A 17,823-nucleotide genomic window follows, 5' to 3' on the forward strand; every position below is an offset into this window, starting at 1 on the left:
TTTTATTTCTTGATTATAATTAATATAATTAATGAATTTTATTTAATTCATTATTTATAAAAAATTTATAAATAATGAATATATTTTATACATATAAAATATATTCATTATTTATAGACCTATATATAATAAATGTAGATAAACAAACAAACAAACAAACAAACAAATAAATAAGTATTTCTAATATAATATCATAATATTATATTAATTATTAATTAATAATGACATAATATAATAATATTAATTATATATATCAGTTAAGCAAATTACCTTTCCTATGTTGGAGAAAAACATTTAGAGAGATGAAAGCAATGAATTAAATTTGACTATCTCATTTTTACTTAACACTTGTGAATGTCACATTAACCAATCGGATATCCAATGCGTGTAGGAATAATTACGAACACACGCAGGGATATTTTAATGCTCTTTACAGGGATTTCTAATGATGATATTGTTAGAGCTTAATGGGAACGTTGGGCAGTAGCAGCTGCTGAGGTGTTTGTTTGCGGTGCGATTGATGTGAGGAAGCTTAGTTCGGGAAAGATACATGACGTAATTCTAGTTGTGTTGTTGAACCTAGGACCGGATAGAATGGCTTAACGTCACTCCTACAAGGAAGGAGAAGAGCTGAATGATACAATATGAAGATCGTTAGTAGTTTTTCTGAATGTGGGGGAATAGGGGTTGTTTACAATGATATGAAAAGTGTAGAACAATAAAGCGCATTGGAGCTGCAGACGATGGCTTCCGCAAACATGACGGCAGCTGTAGCTCCGTTTATGAAAAGTCCTTTAGTAACGTGGGTGAGTATTCTATATACTATTGTGTGTATTTATTCTGAAGTTATGCACACCAATATACGTGAATTTCATGTTTGTGAACACTGCTCAAAATTATGTCACGCAAAACATTTTTCTATATTTCCTTCCAAATTAGGCCATTCATAAATTGCTTATTCGATTGTTGATATAAATTGACAGCTTAATTGTATACTTTCAAAGATCGTCGTGATTTTATAGTTTTGGCATAATATGCGCCTTGCGTGTCTTGTATTAAAATACAAGCCATTAAGCTTGTTCTAAATAACCTTCTTAGCCGTCATTGCAATGCTTCACGAACTCTAACATTTATATCCTTTTACGCTGAGTTTACAGCAATAGTGATTAAGGCAGCTAAGTTTTCCATTTTTGTTTTGTTTACGCTAATAGATCTTTGTTAATCAATATGATATAAGCATTACATTAATTAAATTATTATTTTCAAGAAAAGTAGAAATGCGAAAGGAAAAGAAAATCATAAACATAGTTGATTTCAAGATTATGTGGTTTACTAGTTAGCTGGAAATGACTAATAAAATGCAGAGATAGTGTGTTTTAGGAAGGAAGAACAGGTCCTAATTGTTTTAATACTGAAAGAACCCTATGCCAGTAATTTGGAAACCCTTGCGTGCTGCGGACGTATGGAGATATCTATTTTTGTTGCAGTTTCCTTTTGAAGATTAGTTCGCGTGTCCCGATCAACTGAATAATCTAAACTTGGAGTTAATAAAGTTAAAAAGATTTGTTCATTTGTATGCAGTCACTGATAATGTAAATAATTGTGTAAGGATTAGATGGTATGAACCAGTACGTGCGAAGCGTAACTAGGTCACGACTATTAACTAATTTGTTACTGTTTTAATATGAAGTATCAGTTGTAGCATAACGTTGCCATAAATTGATTCCCTCGAACTATACTTACGTTCTTAAAGCAAGAGCATCATCTGCAGTCTTCTGAGTACTGCTCGATCGTAATTATTGACCTGTAAGACAACTATAATTAGAGCGGTTAACATGCAGCAATGAATTATTTTTTTTTTACATAAGTAGCATACTAGTTGATTATTAAGGTCAGTGGTGTTACTTCGCGTATTGCCTCGTGGTTGATTATAGGTTCTTTAACATGCAATGCGTTTACTGGCGCTATTAAAATAGTACCTGTAAGCATTCTTTTCATTCCTTCCCCAACCTCATAAGATTTTTTTCTGTAGATTATTATTATTTTTTTCTGTTGGCTGAGTGGTTAGCGTATCCTTTCTCCAGCCGAAAGGCTGCTGGTTCGAATCCCGCTGTGGGCATGGATGGTTGTTATTGTCTGTGGAAATACTAGTGGTGGTGGGGGCAGTAGATGTAGTTGTGGTTAGAATGAGTCGTAGAGTAGTGCCCTCCCTCGATGAGTCTTTCACTCCCCCGGAGGTGTCATATAATAACAATTATTATTGTTTAAGTAATTTTCATTATACATGAGACCTGCTCTTTTCATTTGCTTGACTGTAATGGACAATGTCATTGCCTCAATGCAACAGTCAGAAAAAAGAATAAAGACTGTTGTATTGAACTTCCTTCCTTTAAAACTAATACATCACTTTTCATCACCATGCAAAATTTAATAAATTGTATATCACAGATGTAAGGATGTAATGCCTCCATTGCTCAGTTGGTTGATATTCATGTCTACAGTGCAAAGAATCATTATCAGGGCTTTTCAGTTGAAGGTGAGTTAGACAGTCTCATACATAGGCGACAAGATCTTTCCTCCTAGAAACTCTCGTTTTTGTCCTGCCATCAGGCAAAAAATCCAGATGAACATAAGTATAAAATAAACAATAAAATAACATGAAAAAATATATATTTAGGCATAAGACTATCCACCTTATCTTGGAAGGGCAAGCCTTAAGGGCCCACAAGTTTTGCAGGTTATTATTATATCGTGGAAGTGGCATGTTCATAATTGATATTATCATATAATGTATGAAAAAAAAAATAATAATTTCAGAGTGCATATATGAAAATATATATCAGGCAGTATATTTAATTCATAATCTGTGATATTTCTAAGCCTTAGCTGTGGGTGGGCTAAGGATTACATAATACAGAACCTTTAATCCTAGAGACAAAACATGGAATGGTTTATTACTTTAGGTTCTCTCAGTCTAACATTTCATCTTGTATGAAAACTTGGTATCTACCAATTTCCATTTTATATCATCATTTGCATTTCGATTAAACAGTGTGACAGTGAACGTTTTAGAGATTTGCACAAAAATTATAATTCTGATGTGTGTTTTGCTCAACAGCGGTTTGTTATTATTAACACTATATTTCCCTGGAGTTAAGACTCATTGCAGTAGGTGTGCACTGTTACACACAAAGCCCATCAGACTGTCCATTAAACTCATTCAGTGCATCTGCATTCACTGCAGTGTCAGACAGTACGTTCCACTCTCCAGCTGTTCTCCACGCAAAGAACCTGCTTCTTATGCCTATGCTCACACTCTCCTTATACAGCTTCCCCTTGTTCTATCCTCCTCTTTTTGTCATTATATGAAAAATTTCTTCCACATTAACCTGGTAATAACCCTTTGCCAATTTAAATGTCTCAATCATATCCCCTTACCTCCTTTTATTTATAAGGTTTTACAAACAGCATTTTCTAAATCTTTCTTCATAACCCACATTCCAAAGAGTAGTTACTACCTTAATCAGTCTTCTTTGGAATATGTCCTGTACTTCGAATATGTCCTCATTACCATGGAAAACCAGGGGACCAAATCTGTGCACAATAATCCATATGAAGCCTGATCCAGACCTTATACAATGGAACCAGAATCTTTTTACTTCTGCATGTTAAGGACCTCTGTATTATTGTCATAATCTGATGTGATGACTTCACAACTTGTGCATTGTGACCTCTGAAATTGAGATTTTTGTCTACCACTACTCTAAGGTCTCTTGTCTTCTCAGCTTCCTCCAAAATTTCTCCACCAAGTATATACTTTGCATTCCATTGTTGACTACCAAATTTCAGAGCCTTATATTTTGCAACATTGAACTGATTGTTACATACTGTTTCCCACTCATACAATCTATTCTAGTCCTCCTATAAGGCCACAACATTTTCTTGATTTCTCATTATACTTCCTGGTTTTGCATCATCTGCAAACGGTTGTATATCATCATTTAAACCCATCCCAATATCATTAATATACAAATTAAATAACAGGATACTGCACTCCATACGTAACTTGCTGATACCTGTATGAGAGCCAGAATCTACTATCTATTCCCATGTTCTTCAGTTTATTGGTGTTGGAAGTTTATTTTCCATTGGTTAGACTATAATAAATTTAGTTTAATCCTTTATCCAAGTATGAGCAAACAAAGTTTGCACCTGAAGTATCTTCAGGACTGAGGCAACTCGTAGTAAAGGTGGACCAAGCTCTCATCACTCTGTCTCAGTATCTCCCATAATGCCAAGCACATCTCCTTGCAGACATGTATAATGCTATGCATTAAGGGAAGGGCCACTAAAGGATTAAACTAAATTTATTATAGTCTAGCTAAGTGGAAAATAAACTTCCAGCATCTTTCTCTAAATCCAGAGTAATTTAATAATAAGATGGTACACCTTTTGGCAACTCGTATAGATAAATATGACCTCTCCATTGCTTCTGCCTTATTATCACCACTTCTGGGTCTCGCTCCCACTGATGAGACCTCAATAACAGTCGAAACTGGTCTGGGTAGTGGCCCTTCCCTTAATGCATAGCATTATACATGTCCGCAAGGAGATGTGCTTTGCATTATGGGAGATACTGAGACAAGGAGTGATGCGAGCTTGGTCCACCTTTACTATGAGTTGCCTCAGTCCTGAAGATACTTCAGGCACAAACTTTGTTTGCACACACTTGGATAAAGGATTAAACTAAATTTATTATGTTCTTCAGTTTAGTTACCAACTTGTGTTATGTCAAAAGCCTTTGCAGAATCTAAGTATATCACTGTGTATGCATCTTTCTTGTCCAATACATTCATCACCTTGTTATAGTAACATAATCAAGTTGGTAAAACATGGCCTCCTTTTAACAAACCCATGCTGATAAGTACAAAGAATACCACTGTTACAAATCCACTTTTGTATCCCATCTCTCGCCAACCTCTCCAATGCCTTAACTACAACTCCAGATATATTAAGTATACTTATCACCACCTTTGTGAAATGGAACAATTTTGCCTTCTTATCACTCTTTTGGGAATTGTGCTGTTGTAGCACTCTTGTTAAACAGGTTTTTTGTAGTCTTTTGGAACAAAACGAGAAAGTACAGAAACTCAAAAGGATGAATGAGAGTGAAGCGGGAATCGAGCGTTCGAAAATGAGAAAGATTGAATAATGGAGAGAATGTGATGCGAGATTCGAAAGTTGAATTGGGTTGGATGAGGCAAAAGATGAAATGGATGCGAAGTGAAATTAAGAAAATTCGGGTAAAAACGATTAAAACAAATCAAGTAGGTACGAGAGACGAGTGAGTGGCATTGTATGGTGACTCCGTTATTAAAGGTATGCTTGATAAGAGGATACACAAGGTATGTTTTTCAGGCAGTAAAATGAGTAGAGTAATTGAGGCATTGGATATGAGGAGGGAGCGAGCAAAGGAGTTGATGGTTTTAATAGGTACGAATGACTTGACAGAGAACAAAGGTACATGACAGAGGACAATAAGCATGTTAGAATGGAAACCAGGAGGCTACTTAGACAGATAAAAGAGAATACTGTTACAGGAAGGGTAGTAAACGTGTTGCCTAGGTATGACTGTGGTGAGATGAGGCGGAAAGCAAGGATTATGAATGATATGTTGGCTGAAATCTGTGAGGAGAGGGGAGTACAGTTTATTAATGTGTGGAATGAGTTTGAAGGACGAAGTGAACTGTATGGGAGCGATGGACTGCATTTGAGTGGTTATGGTGTGAGTCACTTGGAGAGAGTGCTGCTGGAAGGTAGAGAAGTGAGTACAGAGAATGAATCAGATCAAGTGTGAAGTGATGTGGAAGAGCAGGAGAGTAAGACAGGAGAGATTGAAGAGGTGGTTATGAATAGGGAAGCGAGTGACATCAGTATGGAAAATGAGAGAATGGGTGTGCAAGAGGAACAGGGAAACGGGGAGGCTCAGGGTGGACAGGAGTACACAGCATGAGAAAGGTGGATGCACCAAGAGGATGTGAGAGCATGTGTAGACAAGAAAGGAAAGGGAAGACCTGGGATCAAGAGGAAACAATTGGAATTAAAGAGGGTTCTAAAATAAATAAGCAGAAAGGGAAATGGCCCCAGACGAGCATGGAGAGATCACATCGAATGAGTGTTATCAGTGGAACTAGCTGTAGATCGAGGAATGCGCTGTTGTGTTTGTATACAAATGCTAGAAGTGTAAGAAACAAGGTAGATGAAATGGTTGCACTGATTGAGTCTGTTCACCGAAAATTGTTGGAATAAGTGAGACATGGTTAGATGAGGACGACATCCTGACAGAGAGATGGAAGGGTATGATGTGTTTCATGAGGATAGATGGGGTAAAAAGGGAGGGGGAGAGTGCTATTGATGATAGAGAAAGAGTTATGTCCATACGTAACTCTTTAAAGTAGAGATGAATGAGGGAAATAGTGCCAGTGGTTTTGAGGCACTATTTCTCAAGATTGAGGATTGAGGGTCTTGGATTTGGTCATCTCATCAGAGGATGTAATTATAAATGAGGTGTCAAATCGCCTACCAAATGAGGTGTCAAATCACCCGTTGTGAGGACCTCCGCAAGAAAAGGATATATGTGCAACTACAAGGGGGTGGGTGATTATGAAGAGCTCAGGAGATAGCTTGTGGGTGTAGCATGGAATGAGCTGTTTGCTGGAAAAGAGAACAATGCAGCTTGAGGATTTTCAAAAACTATCTAGTAGATGCAATGTCTAAATGTATTCCCAGGGTAAGAAGGTTAAATAAGGTAGGTGTGAAATGGATGAATTAAGAGATTAAGCATGAGATACAGAGAAAAAGGGCATAATGGGGGCAGCATATGAGAAGTGGAAATTACCAATTCCATGAGGACTACAAAGACCAGGCAAGACAGGTGACTTGGTTGGTGAGGGTAGCTAAAGAGAGAGGTATGAACAGCAGTTAGCTAATGAAGCTAAAAAGAATCCTTGGGAGTTCTTTTGATATGTAGCCAGCAAAAGAAAGAATTATTATGGAATGATGACATTGATTGGAGAATATGGTATAAAGACAGCTGTTGCAGAAGGTATGGTGGAGATAGTTAATAAAGTGGAGATACTTCATAAAGGTCTTTCAGTCTTGTGAATGTGATTTCATGGAGAGATTCAGAGTAGTTGATGATGGGGAAGAGAGACTGACTGTAAGTGAGCAAGAGGTGTATGGGGAGTTGAGTAAACTAGATGTAAATAAGGCTGTAGGACTTGATAATATATAACCATGTATTCTGAAGGAATGTGCCAGGGAGTTAATGCCGACCTTGCCATATTTTTTAAATAAGAGTCCTGCACTGGGTCAATTCCTAAGGAGTCGTAGGAGGGCAAGATTGTGCCACTTCATAAAGGAGGTGATAGAACTCGAGCATCAAACTATAGGCCTGTGTGTCAGATGTTGCAGTAAAGTTGTTGGAAAAGCTTGTGAGAACTAGGATCCAGAATTGGGTTGACAGCAATGGTTTTATCTTTGATGGACAGCATGGATTTGGTAAAGGGAGGTCATGTTTCAGTAATCTACTTATTACAATAAGGTGACTACTTCCTTGGACAGAAGAGAAGGATACACAGAAATGTACTTAGATTTCACAAAGGCTTTTGATAGATTACCGCATGATAAGTTGATAGTCATACTAGAGCGGATGCGGTTGGATATTAGACTGTTGCATTGGATTGATGATTGACTATATGATAAATGTCAACAAATTGTGTATGGGGGCGATATCCAGGAAAAGGAAAGTTACTAGTGGTGTGCCTCGGGGGTCTGTTTTAGGGCCATTGCTGTTTAACTTGTATATTAATGATATTGGTGAAGATTTGGATGGAGATATTCAGTTGTTTGCAGATGATACAAAGTTGTGACGAACCATGAAGAGTAGATAAGATGTTGTGGCCTTACAAGAAGACTTGAATAAATTGAGTAATTGGATATGAGAATGGGGATGCGAGTTCAATGTTGCACAATGTAAGGTTTTAAAATTTGGAAAACAAAGATGGAATGCAGAATTGATTCTCGGTGAGGATATATTGTTGGAGGTGGAGGAAATAAGAGATCTGGGGGTGATAGTGGATAAGGATCTGAAATTTAGGGAACACGTAGCCAAAATTGTGAGGACAACACAAAGGCTTCTGGGAATGATGTGGAGGACACTGACTTGTAGAATTAGGGAGATTCTTGTTCCATTGTATAAGGCTTTGATTAGGCCACACATGGACTATTCTGCCCAGATTTGGTCATCCACTTTTCAGAAGGACGAAGAGATGTTGGAAAGGGTCTAGAGGACTCACTAAGGTAGTTTCTAACCTCTGGAATGTCGAGTATGAGGAAAGATTGAGAATCTGTAACTTGCAGAGTCTCATGGACAGAAGAAAGAGGGAAGATATGATAGAGACCAACAAGTTGGTAAGGGGTTGATATAGGATCAATGCTGGAGAAGTTCTACAGAAAATAGTGGGAGATCAGGGGAGAACCAGATGTCATCCCTGGAAACTATAACGAGGGTGTGAGTAGGGGAGTGAGAAGCAGGTTTTTTTCATGCAGAGTTGTGAATGATTGGAATGCCTTGCCTGAGTGTGTGGTGTCTGTAGAGAATTTGTGTGTGTTTAAAGCACGGTATGATGAGCTGTGTGTATGATAAAAGTATCTTCCAGATGGGTCTTTGACTCCATGTAGTCTTGGGTAATAATAATAAATGCTGGCCTGGTTGGCCAAATGGTTAGCGTAACGCTCTCCAGTCAAAAGACTGCAGGTTCGAATCCCACCGTAGGCATGGATGTTTGTGATTGTCTGTGAAAATACTAGTGGTGATGGTAGATGGTGTTGGTGTAGTTGCGGTTCATTGTAGTTGGTGGATTTGAGTGGTGGAAACAGAGTTGTAGAGTAGGTGCCCTCCTTGATGACTCTTTGGGCTCCCTGGAGGTGTATGTAATAATAATAAATAATGAGAACTCCAAAGTCCGACTTCATATAATCCACAGAAAGGACTTCTTAAAACCTTATTAGTTCTTGTTAAATGTGCTTCCTTTATTGTTATTATTATATAGCATTATTATTATTTAACTCTAATTTAGTATATGCCTCTTTGATTATTGATCCATTTTGATCACTGAGTGCTGAAGACGGCCATGATATTAGCTTGCAAATTAATTTTTTGTAAAAGTTGTGGAAAATTATTATTATTATTTTATTTTATATAAAATAAAATATCTTAACATATAAAATATATATATAAAAGAACTTCAGTTTTAAAAAAATAGTTGTCTGCAAAATGGCTATAATGAATTCATTTTCTCTAGACTGCTTAACTAATATGCAATTCAAGATATTTGCAATGACAATGCACATAGAGGCTTTATCACTTTCCCATATATTAGCTCTGTTTTCATAAAACTTGAGAACATAATATCAAAACAGTATTACCTTTTTATCAGGATGAGATCACTACTCCTATCCATAAAACCTCAAATTTCCCACTAAAATATCCAGGCATTTGCCAACTATGGTGCAAAAGTAGCACAACACACGCAATTTACAGACAAAAAATACTAGTTGTTGTGGTGGTGGTGGAAGTGGGCGGTAGATGTCATTGACGGAGATGATTCGTAGTAGTGGTTCAGTGTAGTGGTTGAGACAGTTGTAGGTGTTATTATTAAATGTGCTTCCTTTATTGTTATTATTATATAGCATTATTATTATTTAACTCTAATTTAGTATATGCGATGAGTCTTCGGACTCCTTGGAGGTATCAGGAATAATAATAATAAATGCAGGCCATCTTACTATGTACAGACAGACAAAATCCATTGAGCAGTGCATCAAAGAACATGTCAGAGATATTGAATAAAAAAGAAGGTAGACCTCAGCTTTGTTATCATATATACTCTCTTCATCAGGCCCACACGATACCTCGGCAGTGAGACATCGAGTGTTATAGAATAAGTCTGAACTATTACGCTGTTGCTATGATATAACTGAGAGAAGAATTTGGGAATTCTTAGCAATGTCTTTGGATCCAAACAGCTAAATATAAACCCTAGTATCAACTTGTCAGAATACATCCTAAGCATAGCTAGCCAAACATGTGTATGTGTATTCATAAACATGCATAACAATGCAACATTTGATTAGAAATATCTTTTATAACTACATAGTAGTTGTCATTTGTAGAAAGTATTTTACCTTGGGTATAATAAATGTTAAGAATACCAAGCAATTTTTAAACCTGGTTTTACTCCATTTCCCAAGTAAGCAAACAGACAAATAAGTCAAGTTTGCACCTGCAAGTGATGCTAGTCTAGCTGATCCTACAGGTAGTGCAAGACCAAGGCAACTCGTGGTAAAGGTGGCATGAGCTCTGATCACTAATCTTTATATTTGCCCTTAATGCCAAAACACATCTCCAAGAAGGAGATGCATGATGTTTTGTATTAAAGGCAAGAGGCCACTACCCAGACCGGTTTCGACCTTTATTGAGGTCTCATCAGTGGGAGCTAGGCTAGAAATACCAAGATTTAGTAATACAGAGCAAAACCAGGTTTAAAAATTGCTTGGTATTCTTAACATTTATTATACCCAAGGTAAAATACTTTCTACATTTATATCTCCTCCAGAGATTTTTATTTAATAAGGTTAAAACACCTTATGGCAACTTGTTCTGGTAAAATACTTATGAGCTCTGTATTACTAAATCTTGGTATTTCTAGCCTAGCTCCCACTGATGAGACCTCAATAAAGGTCGAAACCGGTCTGGGTAGTGGCCTCTTGCCTTTAATACAAAACATCATGCATCTCCTTCTTGGAGATGTGTTTTGGCATTAAGGGTAAATATAAAGATTAGTGATCAGAGCTCATACCACCTTTACCACGAGTTGCCTTGGTCTTGCACTACCTGTAGGATCAGCTAGACTTGCATCACTTGCAGGCGCAAACTTGACTTATTTGTCTGTTTGCTTACTTGGGAAATGGAGTAAAACCAGGTTTAAAAATTGCTTGGCATTCTTAACATATATATATATATATATATATAATTTTTTTTTCTTGCATTTTAATTTAATTTATTATCTCTTTATGCCTGAAAAAGCTGAGTATAATCCAGATGTGATCTAATCAAGACCTTATTAAGAGGAAGATTATTGTTTTGTACTTGCAAACTCATATTCTCTTTATCAGTGTAGTTATTGATTGTGGTGACTTAACCTTAGCAATGTAGTCCTTCAATTTCAACTCCTAGTCATAGTCGTTCCTAGTGCTCTAGCATCATCATTCTTCAGATACTTGCATTGAATTTCTATTAATATTGTTATTCAGTATAAAATGCTGTTAGATAACACAGATTTAAAACTTGGCTTTTCTTAGAATCAACAGTAGATTTGTTAAACTTGCCTAATCTTAATAAATATTGTTGTGTCAAACTTCCTAAGATTTGGAAACTAATTTTTAGGCCTCTAATCCAGCTAATGCTAGCTAACAGAACCCATAGAGGATGTTCCTCACAGGACCTTAGGCTTTAAGTCTAGTTTTTTTTTTTTTTTTTTTTTTACAATTTTGAGATTGTATCCTTGACGATGTCTCTGTGACAGATGGAATATAGGCTCTAATAAACTTGTATTTTATTGCTCCTCTGTACTGTACTGTACTGTATTCATTCCATCAAATGTAACAATGAATTTTCAGCCAATGTCACTGCTTGTTTCTTTTGAGTCTCGCAAAGTAATCACTCCAGGCCTCCACAATATCTTTATCTTTCACAGTACTCTCTGTCATTTGTCAGAATTTTCAGTATCCTATTCTCCAGAACAGTGTTTCTCTAAGTGTGTTAGGTGTACCCACAGTATGCAAAAGGTATTTAAGGAATATGCGGTAGCTAAGGCATGGCTATTTCATAAAAATTTTTCAATTACTAAAAAATCTAATCTTAAGGAAGCTTTAAAGAAAGTGTGTCACTTGGCATGTATTTACTGACCTCCATTAGAGTTGCATCTGGTTGATAGCATGATCACGTTCCATCCATGTGGTTTGAACTGCTTGCATTATAGGTTTAAATTCAAATTGTACGAACCAACGATTGGAACTCTCCGCTAAATTTTATTCATCTAGTTAAACTTTTTTTATTATTGAAAATCTAAATTTCATAATTTTTGTTTCTACTATATATATTGGATTTGTATAACTAAAAATGTGTTTAATAATTTTAAAAAAAGATTCACATTTGTAATTTATTACAAATCAAATGTTAAAAAATAAATTCCCTTGTTAATAAATTTCCTTAATAAATTTAGTTTAATGCTTTATTCAAGTGTAAGCAAACAAAGTTTGCACCTGAAAATATCTTCAGGATTGGGGTAAGGTAGTGCAACACCAGGCTGCTCCGAGCAAAGGTGGACCTAGCTCTCATCACTCCTTGTCTCAGTCTCTCCCATAATGCAAAGCACATCTCCTTGCAGACATGTATACTGCTATGCATTAAGGGAAGGGCCAGACTGGTTTCAACCTTTATTGAGGTCTCGTCAGTGGGAGACAGACCCAAACGTGGAGATACTAAGGCAGAAGCAATAGGAGAGGTTATATTTACCAGAGTTGCCAACAGGTGTTACCGCCTTATTATTGAATTACTCTGGATTTAGAGAAAGATGTTGGAAGTTTATTTTTCACTTGGTTAGACTATAATAAATTTAGTTTAATCCTTTATCAGTTTAAGCAAACAAAGTTTACACCTGAAAATATCTTCAGGACTGAGGTAAGGTAGTGCAACACCAGGAAACTCCGAGCAAAGGTGGACCAAGCTCTCATCACTCCTTGTCTCAGTATCTCCCATAATGCAGAGCACATCTCCTTGCGGACATGTATACTGCTATGCATTAAGGTCCACCTTTGCTCAGAGTTGGCTCGTGTTGCACTACCTTATCTCAGTCCTGAAGATATTTTCAGGTGCAAATTTTGTTTGCTTAAACTTGGATAAAGGATTAAATTAAATTTATTATAGTCTAACCAAGTGAAAAATAAACTTCCAACATCTTTCTCTAAATCCAGAGTAATTCAATAAAAAGGTGGTACACCTGTTGGCAACTCCTATAGGTAAATATGACCTCTCCTATTGCTTCTGCCTTAGTATCTCCATGTTTGGGTCTGCCTTCCACTGACGAGACCTCAATAAAGGTTGAAACTGGTCTGGGTAGTGTCCCCTTCCCTTAATGCATGGCAGTATACATGTCTGCAAGGAGATGTGCTTTGCATTATGTGAGATACTGAGACAAGGAGTGATGAGAGCTAGGTCCACCTTTGCTCGGAGTTGTCTGGTGTTGCTCTACCTCTTATCCCAGTCCTTGAGATATTTTCAATATCTCAAGGACTGGGGATAAATTCTCAAGATTCTCAAAATCTCAAGGACTTGGTTAAATCCTTTATCCAAATGTTTGCTTACACTTGGATAAAGGATTAAACTAAATTTATTATAGTCTAACCAAGTGAAAAATAAACTTCCAATAAATATCTTTATTAATAAATTATTACTTATTATTAAAATACTCTATCCAGAGTATTTTAATAATAAGGTGGGACACCTTTTGGCTACTCGTATATGAAAATATGACTTCTGCATTACTTCAACCTTAGTATCACCTCTGTGTCTGGCTCCCACTGATGAGACCTCAGTAAAGGTCGAAAAACCAGTCTGGGTAGTAATCTTTCCCATAATGCATAACATTATACATGTCTGCAAGGAGATATCCTTTGCATTATGGGATACTAAGGCAAGTGATATGAAGTCATTAGCTTCTTTATACGAGTTGCCCCAGTCTTGAAAATAGTTGGATCCTTGGATCCTTTCCAACTGAAAAAGAACAAGTGATAGGTAGAAGGGTGACTTTTCATTTGAAGCAGACTAGTGTGAGATCAATAAGACAATATATTGTTGGTTGGTACTATAGGCTAAGGGGTTAGAGGGATGATCTTCAAGACATACATTAGCAAATTAATACAATGAGTGTATTGAGTGATTATTATGGGGGACTTCAACTATAGAGATATGAACTGTAAGGAAGAAAGATCCCATAGCAGGAAGTAAATGGAATTTATACACCTACTGAGAGATAACTACTTGAGACAGCATGTGATGGAGGAGACTCAGGGTGCGAGAGTATTGTACCCGGTCATAGGATTAGAACAGCTATCCATAATTAAGGTGGCTACATTACCTGCTATTGATGAAAGTAACCATGTTGTTTTGACTTGAGATATTGCAAAACATAAGGAATATTCTGTCAAGAAGGGATAATTGTGAAACTAAAAAGCAGGTGATTATGGGAAGCTTGGAGCTGTGCTATGGCATAAAGTCCTGCAAAGGAAGGATATTAGTAGTGCATGGGAGATAGTTAAGGGGCATCTAGAGGAAGCAATATTAAATTGTTACCTAAAGTAAGGAAGGTAAATCAAGGAGCATTATCATTAAGCATAAGCTGCAAAAAATAATAAATAAATAAATTGTCTTGGAGGATATATAAGGAAAAAAGTGACCAGCAAGCTCATAAACAGTGCAAGATTAGGCAAGAAAAGTGACTAGCATGGTAAGGAATGCAAAATCAGATTATAAGAAGAAACTGGCCAAGCAGGCCAAAGGAAATCCCAAAGAGTTCTTTCATTATATGGCAAGTAAGAGGAAGAATGGGGTGAAAAGTCCGACCACACCTCCTCGTGGCCTCCCTCTCACCCTTAAAGCTTTTGACCAAATTTCTTAAAGTCCGATTTCAAGGTGACTAATGTGGCAACGGCATCCAATTTTCCAATGAAGAGTCATAGAAAGAAATCAACCAATGCTACCGCGTCCAGGGCTGCAGTCCAGGCCCCTGATGATAAATATGCTACAAGGACTCATATTAACATTTTGCAACTGAATATTAATGGTACTCAGAGAAAGATGGATGAACTTAAATACATGCTTTACAAAAACATAATCCATATTGCTTGTCTACAAGAAACAAAACTGATCAAAAATCTGAACTTCGGCATCAAAGGATACACAGTTCTTAGGAAGGATAAAGAGGAAAGAGCAGGTGGCGGGTTTGCTATCCTTTTGAAGATCCCAGAAATCAAATTCAAAGAAATCACTCTAAATCAAGATTTAAATAATAACAGTTCGACGGAAGCTCAAGCTGTTGAAATACATCTTCCAAAACATTCTATTTCAATCACAAACATCTACCACCCTGATAATACAAATATTGATGCAGACATCATTGAAAAGCTAAGCTCCAACTAATACAACCATCATACTTGGTGACCTAAATGCAAAAAGCCCAACATGGGGCTCTCCCGATTTAGACCATAAAGGTCAACAATTGATAGACCTCTTTATAGATTTGGAACTCACAACAATTAACAATGGACAGAGCACCTATCTCTTTAAAACTATGGGAACTGAATCTGCTATTGACATCACAACTATTAATTATAGCATTGCATCAAGTGCACAATGGAAAATTGTGGGAAATGCCATCAGTGACCATAGACCCATAATAACAACACTAAACTTCAAGATTGATCAACAACAGCAAATCAAAAGGACATGGAACTTCAGAAAAGCCGACTGAACAAGGTTTACTCAAATCTTGGAGAGCCTCTGTCAAGATGAACCTGTCTCTGGAAACCTTGACAGAAAATTACACATCAATAAAGCTGACAAAACAACAATACCAAGAGGCAAACGGAAAAATACCTGGATACCATACTGGAAAGATCACAATATTGATTCGATGATTACAGAAAGAGACAATATCAATGAACAAATCAGAATTAATAAAAATGATGAATCCAGAAAGAAATTAATGGACATAACACACAAAATAGAGCAGGAAATTTGGAAGTGCAAACAAGAGAAATGGACATAGTTTTGCAGTAACCTGGACCCAAGAAAAGACAGCCAACACTGGAACATTTATTAGAATCCTAGACAACAATATCAAAGAAGAGAACCAATAGAAAACAAACTTAATTATAAATGCTGGGAAACAAGCTATTACAGATCAAGAAATTGCAAACACACTGGCAAAAACCTATTCAAACAAGTCAAAACTTCAGTATAACAGAGAGGACATGACCCTCAATAAACTCGCAAGTAAAATACTAAAACAAGCAAGAACATACCAAACTATTGACATATTCTCCGAAGAATTTACACTAAGTGAACTAAATTCATCAATTGAGAAAACTGCATCTAATAAATCTCCTGGTAATGATCTTATCTTTGGTCATATGGTCAAACACCTTGGCCAAAAAGCCAAAGAACAACTTCTGGACATTCTCAATACCACTTGGCAAACAGGCAAACTTCCAAAAGAATGGAAAAAATCAGTTATTGTACCATCCTGAAACCTGACAAAAATGCTGCAGAATGTCAAAGCTATAGCCCTATTGCATTAACTAGCATTTATTATTATTATTACATAACACTTCCAGGGAGTCCAAAGATGCATCAAGGGAGAGCATACTCTTTAAAATTACTGAAAGAATCATACACTCCAGACTCATGCACTGGCTGACAAAAAATAAGAAAATTAACTACTACCAGATTGCCTATAGAGTTCATTATTCCACTTCTGCCAAACAATAATAGACTCATTTCAGGAAAAACCAACAAAAAAGACAATTGCCATATTCCTTGATATGACTGCTGCTTTTGATGGTGTTTGGATCAAAAAATTAATACAAACAGTACATGATATTGGAATTAGAGGAGATGCTTTAATCTGGATTGCTGATTTCATTAGAGGAAGAAAGATCAAGGTTAGAATCAATGCAGGAATATCAAGAGAGCGGAGAATCTGGGCTGGTGTTCCCCAGGGCTCATACTCAGTCCTTTACTATTCCTTTTATATGTCAATAACATTCATCCCTACCTTACAGAAGACACAAAAGTAGCTTGCTATGCAGATGATATAACCATCTGGCACACTAGTGCTAAAATCAAAGAATCAGAGGAGATTCTAAACAAATCCATGAGAGGATTAGAATCTCCTCATTAGAATCATTAGAAAAATGGTCAGATGAACTTAAACTCAAAATCAGCCCAGACAAAACTAAACTAAGCACCTTTAGTATAGACGGGAAAAATAGACATTCCTACAATCCCAAAGTCATGATCAACAACAAGCTAATTCAAAAAGTCACAAATCCAAAATACCTCAGTATTACGCTTGATCAGGAATTACGTTTTGCACAACACATCTCTAACATTTCCAACAGAGCTCTAAAAAAATTAAATATACTGAAAAGGCTTTGTGGAACAAATTGACGCCAAAGCCCCAAATCCACAAAACTACTTGCACTACACTAATAAGGCCGATAATGGAATATGCCGCACCTATCTGGTCAACTTCGGCCTCATCGGTAAAGAAACAATTAGACAGAATACGAGCAAAAGCATCAAAGATTATCATTGGTGCAATCTTATCCACTAACAACATCAGAGCTCAACAGGAATGTGGGCTCGACCTGCTGGAGGACAGACGAAAATTTGCTACCATAAAAATTCATAAATAATATCAGAAGCTACCATAGTGACCATATCTCCCTAAAAACTTATGAACATCGGAATCAAAAATGCAGACGTCGCAGATCATCAACTTTACAATATGATGACACTATCAGGAAGGAAATAGGTCTTGAACAGCTAAATGCCCACATAAACAAAGAATCTCTAGTTTCCAGTCCTTTACCTCCATAAATCTAAACCTTACCAAACTTTGTGCAAAAAAAGAATCA

At 36.6% G+C, this 17,823-nt stretch overlaps 1 protein-coding gene across 3 annotated transcripts in view; it reads left to right on the plus strand.

Annotated features, from left to right (window-relative positions):
* The first annotated feature begins 560 nt into the window (after positions 1–560).
* Girdin (protein girdin) overlaps positions 561–17,823 on the plus strand; it is a 576,472-nt gene continuing 559,209 nt past the window's right edge. For all 3 annotated transcript variants that reach the window (XM_090411135.1, XM_090411137.1, XM_090411136.1), the window contains exon 1: positions 561–806. In XM_090411135.1, the coding sequence (XP_090267261.1) occupies positions 744–806 (63 nt within the window). In that variant the 5' untranslated portion in view covers positions 561–743. The remainder of the gene's footprint in view (positions 807–17,823) is intronic.

The sequence above is a fragment of the Typopeltis vanoorti genome, chromosome 21, assembly GCF_054136105.1.
Source record: "Typopeltis vanoorti isolate ZY-2024b chromosome 21, IOZ_Tvanoo_1.0, whole genome shotgun sequence".
Lineage (NCBI taxonomy): Eukaryota > Metazoa > Arthropoda > Arachnida > Uropygi > Thelyphonidae > Typopeltis > Typopeltis vanoorti.